We start from the raw sequence: 12,577 nt of genomic DNA on the forward strand, positions 1-12,577 counted from the left end.
GAGGTGCTGCTTTGATTTGTTGGAGAGAGCTTCGGGCAGAGGATGCTATAATGCTCCTCAAGCCTGCCTTGACCTGACAGCAATTACCAGCACTGACTTAGATGTTTGATAAGCATTCTCTCTCTCTCTCTCTCTCACACACACACAGACATACATGCACACACACACACACAAAATGCCAAGGAAAAGATGAAGAAAGTGGAAGATCAGCAATGAAAGCACTATATCAGTTAGCATAATGTTCCCAGACTTGGTGAGCTTCGGCAAACTGGAGAATACAGTTATCAGCTGGGAAAAGGCAAGTATTATCCTTTGAGTATAGTGAGTGACAGAGCAACCTCTAATACAAAGAGAAGGAATATGAAACAGAGAGAGGAATACAATGGAATGAAATACAGACAAAACTTATAGAAGTTGTTGAAAGCAGGTTGGTGTAGAAAGGATGTGAGGAAATAGATGGGAAGTAAGAGAGATTCAAGAATTAAGTGTTGAAATCAAGAAAACTTCAGCATCAATGTTTGGACAGGCTGCAATCAGAAATGTGAAAAGAAGCAGATGAATAGACAAAAGTTTCCCACAAGTGGTGGTGAACAAGAGACAGTGTAGAAATTCTCATGATTATAAGCAAAAAGCATGGAATGTGCCCCAACAGCTTGGAATTCCTTCTGCAAAAAGCAGTAAGACTGATTCCAGGAAGAGCTACCACTGAAAAGCCAGAGAGCAACAGGAAAAGGAGAACACTGAAAGCAAGTGCAGATGCAAAAGTCAAAATAAGAAGGAACATAGATAGAAAAGAATAATAACATATAAACAAAAAGAGAACCTAAGAGTTTTTGCTAGTTCTGCACAAAAAAATTACACAAAATAATAAGCAAGTTGTATCAAGCAGGTTTCTGGCAGGAAATTAGAGTTCTATCCACGATCATTTGTGCGAGCAAATTCTATGGAGATCTGTGGTTTGCAAGAACTCATCAGGCAAAAGATCCATTAGTCAGAATTAATCCAGTCACTGCCTAGTTCATAATTAATTTCTAATTAAAATCCTAGTCACCTACTCATGCCCTATAATTACACTTCCATTTGCATGAGGTTTTTATCAATATTAGTAGCCACAGTGGAATGTGGAAGGTGTGCAGATATTTGTGGATATGTTGGTAAGTTTTAACAGCATCTCCGTTTGTTCCTTTAGAAGGCTGACAGCTAAACTTCAGCAGCCCTAAGGCAGAGCAATTTTGTGCCTGGCTGGCAGGCCATGCACTCATCCTGAGCTAGCAATTTGTGCTCTTAAGCTTAAGGTTTAATTGTTAGCTTTGCTTGAGCAATCTGGAATGTTGCTGTCATGGGTATTAAGTGCCTATCCAAATAACATCTCATTTGTCACGGTGTTGCTTAATATCCCAATGTGTTTAAATCTAACTTTTTTTTTCATTTCTCCAATGGTTTTTAATTGATTTGTTTGCATAATTTGCAAGTTAAATCGATTCACTGTTTTTTTGCCCTGCCAAATCTTTACTGACTACGTTAAAAAGCACCTCACCCAGAGTACTTTCACAAATTCCACTGCCCAGCAGCAATTTCTACTGCTGTTTTTTTTTTTTTTCATTTGTTTGCCTTTAAATTTCTCAGGTAACCATTACTTACACTGCAATACATATTTCCATTTGTATGGAGCCATCTTTCCATTGTATACTTACTGGCTTTAAGAAAGAATTCTTGAGAGATTTTCGAAAATTTCAATAGCCTGTTTGCCAAGTCAGAAGGAACTTGAAAGAAAAAAGTGGGCAGAAGAGGAAGGCTCTTACGGAAGATAATCTATTATCACTCTTATTATGTTTCTCAAAGAGCAGGAAGAAAACTCTTCACATTTTTCCCTATATTTCCGTGGTGCTTACCAACTTGTAATTCAGAACACTGTTTCAGCTCTTCTAATAAAATTAAAAGCACTGATATTGCACATCAGGAAGGGACACAAGAAACTTTACATTAACTTTCTTTTTCTATTCAGTTTTTCTGGTTTTTTTGCATGCATGAAATAAGTTTCATAGGAGAATTTGTTGAGTGCATAATATATATGATCACCAATGTCTCTGCTATTTTTTTCAAATCTTTCTGAAGAAAATATTTCTTTCTTCAGATCTTACAGGTAGACATATCAGGTAGACACAAATTAAGCAAGACAAGCCCTGAATCATGGGGAAATGGGCTTCACTTTAAGCACTTTAATATTTCTTTAAAAACACAGAGGGCTACTTTGATGTTTGGGTCACTCACAAGCGTATGAGCTTTCAGCACTCAAAAGATCCAAAACAGTGTGAGAACTTTCAATTTAATTCTTCAGTGCTCATTCTTCCTTAAAGAGTGCTGTCTGTTCATGGAGGCCACTTCTATAGTTCCAAAAAACTACAATATGGGAAACACAAATCTCTCACTGATATGAGAATTTGGAAATTGCATTAATTTAATTTCATGGCTATTCATTTTATTATTATTCTTAATTGGAGAAGGTTCTTAGTACTTCCTACCCTTTTACCTATTACACTCTATTCACCTGCATCCAAACTTTCTCTGTACTGCTTGAATGTCCCACTGCCTTACATCTTAGTGAAATTAGAAATTCCTTTCCCATCCTCCTTGTTTACATAACACTTTACTATTTTGGCCTCCTTGTAAGCTCCTTTACTGATAAAAATACGAAAGGGGATTTAACACTTTACAAAATGTGTCTGTGTTAGTCAGGAATTGGCCCAAGCTCCTGCCATCAGATCGTGCTTTGCTTCCATCAACTCACAAGAACAACCCCTTTAGACTTCCAACACAATACAATTCTGTTCTACAAAGATGCAGAATGCAAGGCTCCAATCTACAGAAAACTGCTAGTGAACTAAGTAGAAGATGATTAATGTTCCAATTCACATGAAGCTTACTAGCTCTATAAGCAATACATTTTTCTATGTCTTTATAAAACAACGTCTGTAATGTGCACTAGTTTTATTCTAATCCAGTTCTACAGGATTCCACCAGACTAAGGGATTTTGATTTGTGTATTTATCAGAGGGAGCTGATCTGTCCTCCAGCTAGCGAGAGCTGTAATTTGAGAGGCCTAAATTCCTCCTTACCTGGTAAATCATCTTCATCTTCACTGAAAACATTTGGATTAAAGACAGGCAGGTTAATGTAGTCCATTGAAATCTTTCGCACTTCTGGGAGATAGATTGTCATCTGCCTGGGCTGAAGATGCAGCAAACTGGTTTTATATATTACTAGAGACAGAATGTGACAAGAAATAATTTTTAAAAATGGTTACACAAGGAGCAGATAAAGCTAAAAAAGAATTAACTCAAAGCAGATAGAAGGGCTATTATAATTTCTATGTGATTTATTAATAAGCAAATGCATATATGAGACATTCTTAACCAAATCACTGTGTAATACTTTGCATAAAGAAGACAAAAGGGATTGCTTCTTTCAGATATTTCTCCTTAAACAAAAGCAGCATCTCTTTAGCTAAGCTGTGGAAAAAATGAATTACTTCATCTGTACTTGCATCTATTTTTAGGAAAGAAAATTATTTTTCTATTCTACTTTTGGAACTCTTCACCACAGGATGCCACATACTTATAAGAACTCAGGGGAAAATGAGAAAGTGCTCAGAAAGGAAATCTGCTTATTACATACAAAGGAAACTCTCCTGGCTCAGGTAGTCCCTGAGACCCAGGTCCTGCAGGGACAGTATCTGAAGGAAGTAGCACTGCACATTTACTCTACATTTATATAATTCTCTACGTATTTACACTGAAACTGAGAGAGTACTGAATTAGAAATTCACCTGATCTGACCCAGTACAGTCATTCTTACACTATCCTTTGGCAATCATTGTAAACGTGGATGTCAAAAACTGATAACAGACTTGTAAAACAAAGTGGCTGGAATCAACCACTGTGTAACACTTCAGTAAGCAGAAGATGCCACTGCCCTACAGTAGCTGTCTGTGGGGTGACAAATCCTGAGGACAATCTTTGCTCCAAGGCTGGTTCAGAGGGGTTCATCTTGCCAGTAGCTAGGATTCCATCTCTTGTCTGATAGTAGTCAACACAGACACAAAAAATATCTGTTTAATTTTGCATCCAGGGCATTGTTATTAGTTCTTAGAGCTTCCGTTGGTATTCCAGTTCAGAGCTCAGTCCTGCTATTTATTCCACAAAATACCCTGCTCTTTGCTTAGCCATTTTCTTTTGGTAGGACTGTCTAGGGAGAAAAGGCCTACCCAGAAAAAGATCAAGAGAGCAGACAATCACTACTTTTAAGGCTACCAGTCTAGGAATAACCCAGAAAGAGAATCATGTGATAATGCTACCCACTGAGACTTGTAGAATCTTCAGCATGGTCTGTAAGAGCGATTTTTACATTATTTTGGTATAATTAGCAAGTAAATTACTACAAAAAATGGATTTTTTACAAACACTTCTACTGTGATTTTCATATCTTCCTTGCAAAAATGCTGTCTATTACCTTGGGTTTTGTTCAAATAAACTGTAAGAATAAAGGTCTGTACTTTACTGTTAATTAATCTATTACACCTGAGACTTTTAACATTTTCACCTCAGTATTGTATTTATAGATCTGAATCTCTTTCAGGTATAGAGAATTTTGTAAATTCTAATTCCCAATGTCCGGAGAAAACAACTGCTCTGTTAAAGAAGCTTTTTGATCACTTAAGAAGAATGTATATTGTAAATTTCTTATTTGTTAGAAAGCTTAATATGCAAAAGGAAACAGAATTTGCTTTTACCTGCACCAAGATTAGTTGGTAGGAAAGCAGCCAAACCCACAATTTTAAATTTGGTTCCCCAGATGTTAGATGTGACCTGAGCAAGGTAGTTGTGCTACAAAGAAAAAACAACATCATTTTCACCTAGTAAGATCTGTATCAAGCTCTAATAAAACCTGCAGAGCAATAAAGCTATGTAATAATACAATTTCAGCTTTTTTTTTTTTTTTTTATAATTGAAATAACTAAAGTGTCTGTGTAGGAACTGTTACATCCAGTCATTAAAAAGCCTCATTTTGACATCTGAACACCATCTGAAATTACATCTACAATGATCAGTTAAAGCTGTGGAAGTAATGGAAGTTGATTAACATCTAAACAACATTGCTTAGAAGAACACGACTGCTTGCTTCTTCTGTACATTATGAGTTCAACTAGTTTGTATCTCAGAAAATAATACCGTCTGTCCTTTGGTTCTATGCTTCAGAATCACTTTACAAAACAATAAATAAAATATAAATGAATTATTCTTAACCAGCTTCCAAAGCAGTTTCCCAAACCACTGCTTCCATGGTGATCAAATTATGGGTATGAAAGATTAAAAGATTTTCTCAGAAGCCAAGAGTTATGCTGTCCACATCAGAACAAGATCCAAGCCTTTGGTCTCATGTCCTGTTTTGCTGTGTAACTGACCTACTATAAGATTTTTGTAAGAAGGAGAAAGAGAAATGACAGAATGGAAAAAAACAGCTGAAACAATACAAAACAAAAAGAATTCAGACTGGTATTAATTAAATGTGTATCTAATCCAGACAGTTTTACAGGCTGCTAAGTTTCATTTACCCACAGAATGTGAACAACACAAAGAACACCAAGTGCTAATTTCTTGCCTTCCTTCCAATTAAGGCTGTTCCACACAATTATAAAACAGAGAACATTTGGCCCTGCAGAGCAATCTTGTCTCTGCAGATCCCTAGCAAATCAGGGAACTATAGAGGCATTAGGACAGCTCAGAAAAACGGAATAAGAAACATTTCTACATATACTTTTCAAACAGCCAACAGCATCAACTCATATAAAACCTCTCACATGGATTCACACTGACAAAATTACTGGGGGCAGAACTTAGCAAACAATGCCTGATATTCCACTGACATTTCCAAACGTTAATATTGACTTGGAACATGCAATTATAGCTGCATTCCATCTAGTAGCTGTAAAGAAGTGGAAAAAAATTATTCAGGATCACTGGATGTGTACCACAGCATGTGGGCTCAGGTCTGGTAACAATGCACACAATACCTGAGTAATATCTTCTAAAGGAAACTCTCTTCGGGTTAGGCTTGGTGAACCAATAGAAGGTTTCCTTATTGGTAACCTTGGTGATCTTGATATCTCCTGTGCAGCTCGTGACATCTTTGGAGATTTGCGAGCCTCTATATTGATTCTGCATAGGAAGCAACAATTAGAATAATCAACTGGCATGCAAAAATGCAAAAAAAACATGCTTAGGAATATAAAGATGGTAATGAAGGCAGCTGGTACAGTGTCTAATGAAGAATCACAGAATGGCCAGGGTTGAAAAGGACCACAATGATCATAGAGTTTCAACCCCTCTGCTATGTGCAGGGTCACCAGCCACCAGACCAGGCTGCCCAGAGCCACATCCAGCCTGGCCTTGAATGCCTCCAGGGATCCACAACCTCCTTGGGCAACCTATTCCAGTGTGTCACCAACTTCTGGGTGAACAACTTCCTCCTACTATCTAACTTAAACCTTCCCGTCTCAGTTTAAAACCATTCCCCCTTGTCCTATCACTTTCCATCCTCGTAAACAGCCTTTCCCCCTCCTTTCTATACTCTCCCTTCAAATATTGGAAGGCCACAATGTGGTCTCCCTTGAGCCTTCTCTTCTCCAAGCTAAACAAGCCCAGTTCCCTCAACCTTTCCTCATAGGAGAGGTGCTCCAGCCCTCTGATCATCTTAGTGGCCCTCCTCGGGACCCACTCCAAGAGCTCCACATCCTTCCTGTACTGGGGGCCCCAGGACTGGATGCAGTACTGCAGATGGGGCCTTGCAAGAGCTGAGAAGAGAGGGACAATTACCTTCCTCTCCCTGTTGGCCACCCTTTTTTAATGCAGTCCAGAACACGGTTGGCCTTTCAGGCTGCAAGTGCATACTGTTGGCTCATGTCCAGCTTCTTGTCCACCAGAAGGATTTGGGGCTTCTCTGCAGGCCTGCTCTCAAGGAGGTCTTCCCCCAGTTTGTATAAATACCCGGGATTGTCCTGATGACCCAAGTGCCAGCACCTTGCATTTGGCCTCGCTGAATCTCACTAGGCTTTCATGAGCCAACTTCTCCAGTCTGTCCTGTTCCCTCTGGATGCCTTCCCTTCCTTCCCATGTGTCGACTGCATCACTCAGCTTGATGTCATCTGCGAGCTTGCTGAGGGTGCACTCGATGCCATCATCTATGTCACTGATGAAGATACTGAAGAGCACCAGCCCCTAGCATAGTGTAGACTATATAATCTACACTGTGGAGAGTTACAGTTTAAATGTAAAAATGTGTAAAGCTTGGTACATTTGCAGTTACTCAGATTAGGTATCTTCAGAATCATTTAAGAAAGTTTACCAGATGTAATATATGTAGTATAGATGTAGTATATCCTCCACGAATTAATAAAATAGTGTACAGCTGAGTTATTTCAGCTTCAGACTTCAAGCAAACCCTCAAGAAATAGAAACATGACACTTCAGTTGGCAAATCTCTGCATTAATATGGCAAATCAAGGCTCCATAACCAGTGATCTCACTCTGAGCCAAATACTCCTGCCCCACATTATACAAAGGGCATCGTGAGTAAGAAGAGATAATGTAACTGAAAAAGTTCACTGGTGGGAAACAGAAAGAGCAAAAGCAAAAGCTTTCAGAAAACCAAGCAGCAAGACAGTTTCTTTACCTGAGCTATTTCTGTTTTAGGTTCAGGTATTCATGGCTCTTTTGTCCAGTACTATTGAAATAAAAACTTTCACACATTACATTCACATATAAATAGATACATTTCCTTTGCTTTCTGCTAGGACAGCCTCATACTATAAAGTCTTTGGAAAGGCATTGTCTGCAACTGAAAGGCATCAAACCTGTAACATGAAGCTGGCATGCAGACATCAGTGCCTATGAGAACCATCACAGACACCCATGAGGCTCTGCGCAGGTGGAGGGTTCTGTCTGTGCACATAATAAACGTAACGAAGAGCTGGCAGGAGAGCAATCAGACACATTAACAACTTAGAAACTCGTTCTGTGTTCCATTACAAAGCCTTGTCAACTCAGTGATCGGGAGGATATTTGCTAATTCTTCCTTGCAAGGTCGCCACAGCAACAGATGTGCTCCCTATAACTGGATCAATCGCATGGATTTCTGAACTTGAAAATACCCCTGAGGAAGTACAGCCTTTAACTAGATCAGGGATTTTAAGCACAGAAGACTTAAAACATGGACTGTCTGAAGGATGAAATACATTCCATGGTGGCAAGAGTTCATGTACAGCAGAGCAGAAGTGGGAGAGTTCATAAGGTTTTTCTTTGAGCCTACTTGTGAAAATTGAGGATGCTGGGGAAGAAGGGTGCCTTATTGCTTCCCATTACCTTTTGCCCCAGCACTTTCCTCAAAGTCCACCTCAACAACAATATCTGAGATCAGTCTGGAACTGTACATGGCAGAGGACCTCAGTGCTCCAGAAGGCTCCTATCTGCCCAAAGGAGTTTGCTTTAAATTTTATGAAGTGTCAAGAAACTGTTAGAATGGAAGAAAGGGAGGGAGGGAGGCAGAAAGAAAACCTGGGGAAAAAGATGAGGCAATAGTCAAGAAATGATTACCTGGGAAGTTTGGGTGATTTGCTAGCTCGACTGATTTTGGGAGATTTCTTTGCTGCCCAGTCATCACTCAGTTCGATATCGCTGGAGTCAGAGCAGTTGCAGCTGTCAATCACAGTGGAAATCAAGCTGTTTCCATAGATTTCGTCTATCAAAACAGGCCCCAAAAAATGTAAGTGCTGCTTCAGAAAACTGATATCAATTACAACTACCAGTCATCAGAAGCATAAATCTGATCCATGGGCGGTAGATGAGATAAAAGTATAAAGACATAATTAACTGTTCTTCACCGTGCCTAGCCCAAGTTTCCAGTGGTCTAAACTCAAGTGTACATGATTCAGAGGGCTGAATCACATTCAAGTGACTTCAAAATTGAGACTGAAAAATATTTTCTGCTAATTACCAATCTATTCTCTTCTACTCAAAATATAACAAGTTCTCTTTGATATGTATGATATAATTTGAGAGGCTTGAGCCTAGATCACGCTAAAAACTCTTCCCCAGCAGAAAAAGAAGGAAAAAAACGGATACCAGCTTCCATATTTCTTATAAAAATTTTCTTTAACTGTTGAACTCTTAATACCTGAAGTCTTTTAAAATCATTTTTATGTAGTGCTACAGTTCACTTTTACCTGCTTTTCCATCTGTTTTAGGATCCATAATGACAAACTCTGGCCTCAACTTGCTGATACGACGTCCTTTCAGGATGGGCACCAATCCCCCAAGATATTCCAAGTACAGAGTATAACACGGACCACCAACTTCTGGGTCATCTTCTGTCCGCTTCATCGTGCAATGAAGACGTTCATTGCCAGCTGTTGGATAGCTGACAAAATCTCTCATATTGTTTGGGTCTGGGATAGGAGGCTTAATGAAACGAAGGAAGGAAAGAGAAAGTTTCCCATAGGTTATTGTTTTTTCTTGGGGGGGATGATTTAATCTTGACACGACTAACTGAACTTGAATCCAACTCTAACTTGGCAGATCACTTTACTCTGTGGGTTATACATGAGCAACACAAAAAACAGTGGGGCTGTTTATTGCTCAGTTAGGCTTAAAACAGCTTAAAACTGAGAAACTAAGAGTAATCATATCAAAGAGGAAGGCTGGACTTGTAGATAACAAATCTGTATTCAAATTCCAGCTCCATCAATCACAAACTTGATAACAAATTTTAACTTGGGTAACACAGTCAAGTCAAAGCTTCAGACTTCTATCTTCTCTCTTGCTGTCCCCAAAAGTGAACTTGGCCATTCACGTTCCCATTCCTCATTAGTACTGGTGCATTCTATAACACTATGCTACTATGTTGTCAGCTCTGGAAAGAGCTTGTACTCTTCTATCAATCCCACTCACTTCCCAATACACGACTCATCTCTGACGAGGGTCTATTTGCATGCTGTGTAGAGAAATATGAGTCTGAAACTCAAGGTGGGTTATTTTGCCCTGCTTGCCAGCAGGCTGCATTAATCCACAAAGAGCACAGTCCAAAAGCAGTTAGACTGCTTTTGTCTACGACAATATAGCCTGTATAACACCAATAACACTAACGTGTGTTTCTTTACCACCGGTCTACTGAATGCTCTGTATCTCTGGAGATCAAGAAGCCATGGTTACAGCAAGGCATTTATTCTTCTCTGGTAAGTGAAATGTTTCACAGTCACACAAATTGCCCTGATTAGGAGTACGCAAATGGAACTGTATTGAACCATTACATTACAAGCATAATTTGCTCTTATTTAAGCTGGGCCAACTTGACAGATTTCAAATTAGTTATTCTAGAGTCATATGTTACAATGATGGCTCAAAACTTGTTTGAGAAAATGCTGTTAAGCATGCACAAAAAATACATAACACGAGAACACATATCTGGATGTAGAACATGTACTAGCTAATGCTCTAGTTTACAGGCTGTGATAGAGTTCAGAAATCCTAAGATGTACCTGAGAGCAAAAGTATGAAAAAATAAGATTGAGCAGATGGCTCTGCAAGCAGCTCTGCTAGTAGTACAAGAAAAGATATAATATCTGCTTTATTTTTTCATAGCACTGTTGGAGTAGTAAGGTTAGAAGAACTCACGGTCAGCAGAGATATTTGGGTAGACATGGATCTTAAGTATACCTTTCCTGGCAATATAAGGAGTCATGCAACAAGGAGAGATGTAACAGTTTTACCACTGTGAACGTCTCCTAAAGCTATGACACAATTACTTCTGCAGTCTTCCTGAGCTAACAGCATATTGTACCTTGGAATGCCCTTGGAAAAGCCATCCAGGCACAATAGTACAGATCAGTGTGTGTAAGCTTTCTTTTCACATTTCAGTAGGCACCATACTAATCACCGACTTTGCTGTCCTTGAACAGGAGTGACCCTTAATCATGCTTTTTTATCATACTTATGTAGGGTCAGGATTTTACCCATTGTCACTTAGGAGCAGCAGGGAGAAGAAAATCAAGCAACCCCTTTCTCTTCCATGCGCACACATGCTGCTTTCCTTTTACCTTGATTGTTGGTATGAAGGCAGTGGTGAGGTATGAACAGAGCCGAGGGGGAAGGGTGAGTTTGCTGATATCCTTGTCATCCCGCAGACAGCTAGCGATGGTCTGCTGGCACAGAAGTTGCAGGCTGGAGACCCTGTGCTCTACTCTGACAACATATAGTGCAGGCCCAGAAGCCATCATCAGGCGTGAATCCCTGTGACCCCAGCAGATGGAGATGATGGGACGCTGCACGGGGAGGAAAAGGGCACAACTTGAGAAGACCATACACCTTCACCCAAACAATTGCACAGCGAGTGATCATCTGAATACAGCACCAATTAAGCTACACTAAATCTTCTAGAAACTTAGAAAAGCGTGCTATTGCCCATAAAAAGGGAGAAAAATGTGGACACCTGAAATTATTGATTACCTACAGTTGATACACATGCAGTTCTTTTTACTCGCAAAACTTCAAGCTCTTCACATAAGGAACTGTCTTCCAAATTCATCAACGAGATGAAAAAAATGAGGCGCTATAAGGACATATGACTTAAAAGTCATACACTGCTAAAGAGCAGGATCTTTTGAGGCACCATCCACGTTATTTTTTCAGTCATATAATCAACCTTCATCCACTGTTAATGGATCCCATTTTACAACCAAAATCCAGACTACATGTCCAAAGACAGCTACTAAACTAGTGGACAAGATTCACTTGGCTTTCTTGTCTTACACTCCTTCTTTTGTTGCATTATGTCTTTTTTGAACTACTACCCGAGGAAATGAGCTGTAAGAGATCACCATGGCCTTTTTGTCTCCTGTTTATCTATACTCAGATACATCCAAGCTCATGGCAGTAGACAGCCAAGAGAGTCAGAGGTGACTGGCCCTAAATGGCAGAATTCAGAGCAGCATAACAAAAAATCACTCAAACCCTCCTTTGCACATTATTCCATGCTGCATGAATATTGAGTTCACATGATAACAGCAAGCCGTGTAGAGATTTAGAACAAATTAAAAAAGGATCTCATTGCACTTGTAAGTAACTGCCTAACTAAAAACTGAATGGAATGGATGCTTTTATAAATACCAGCTCTTAGGAACTATGCCTGTTAAGGTAGGAGTAAACTTGTTCTCCAGGATGCAAGACAATCCTCATGGGTAAAACTGTCCCACAAACATCTATGAGTTCTTTCCCAGACAGCTCCTTGTGCTTGCTTTCTAAACTTTTGGGCCAAAATCCATCTTTTTTTATGCAAAGCACTGTTGTGTCTTGACATAGCAGTATCACTGTTATTTTGGCCCTTTGTGAGGGTAAGCTGCAGTCAGCTGCCATCTCTCGCTTGATGTGCTACAAACATCTTTGTTTGCACATATACACACACTCTAACGAATCTTCATCCCATAGCTGTTATCTCTGTACCAAAAATTAGCTTAGGACAAGGAAGACAT

The 12,577-nt window shown here is 39.4% G+C and overlaps 1 protein-coding gene across 8 annotated transcripts in view; it reads right to left on the minus strand.

The window, feature by feature from the left end:
* The window catches only part of TULP4 (TUB like protein 4), a 139,938-nt gene that overhangs the window by 12,970 nt on the left and 114,391 nt on the right, over positions 1-12,577 (minus strand). For all 8 annotated transcript variants that reach the window (XR_008205792.1, XM_052679279.1, XM_052679328.1 and 5 more), the window contains 6 exons: positions 11,147-11,371; positions 9,278-9,512; positions 8,649-8,793; positions 6,071-6,215; positions 4,790-4,883; positions 3,117-3,260 (listed from right to left, as the gene is read on the minus strand). Coding sequence is in view for 7 of the 8 variants with exons in the window: in XM_052679279.1 (XP_052535239.1) it covers positions 3,117-3,260; positions 4,790-4,883; positions 6,071-6,215; positions 8,649-8,793; positions 9,278-9,512; positions 11,147-11,371 (988 nt within the window). In the remaining variant the exon portion in view is untranslated. The remainder of the gene's footprint in view (positions 1-3,116; positions 3,261-4,789; positions 4,884-6,070; positions 6,216-8,648; positions 8,794-9,277; positions 9,513-11,146; positions 11,372-12,577) is intronic.

Source organism: Tympanuchus pallidicinctus, unplaced genomic scaffold, assembly GCF_026119805.1.
Source record: "Tympanuchus pallidicinctus isolate F22 unplaced genomic scaffold, pur_lepc_1.0 scaffold1, whole genome shotgun sequence".
NCBI lineage: Eukaryota > Metazoa > Chordata > Aves > Galliformes > Phasianidae > Tympanuchus > Tympanuchus pallidicinctus.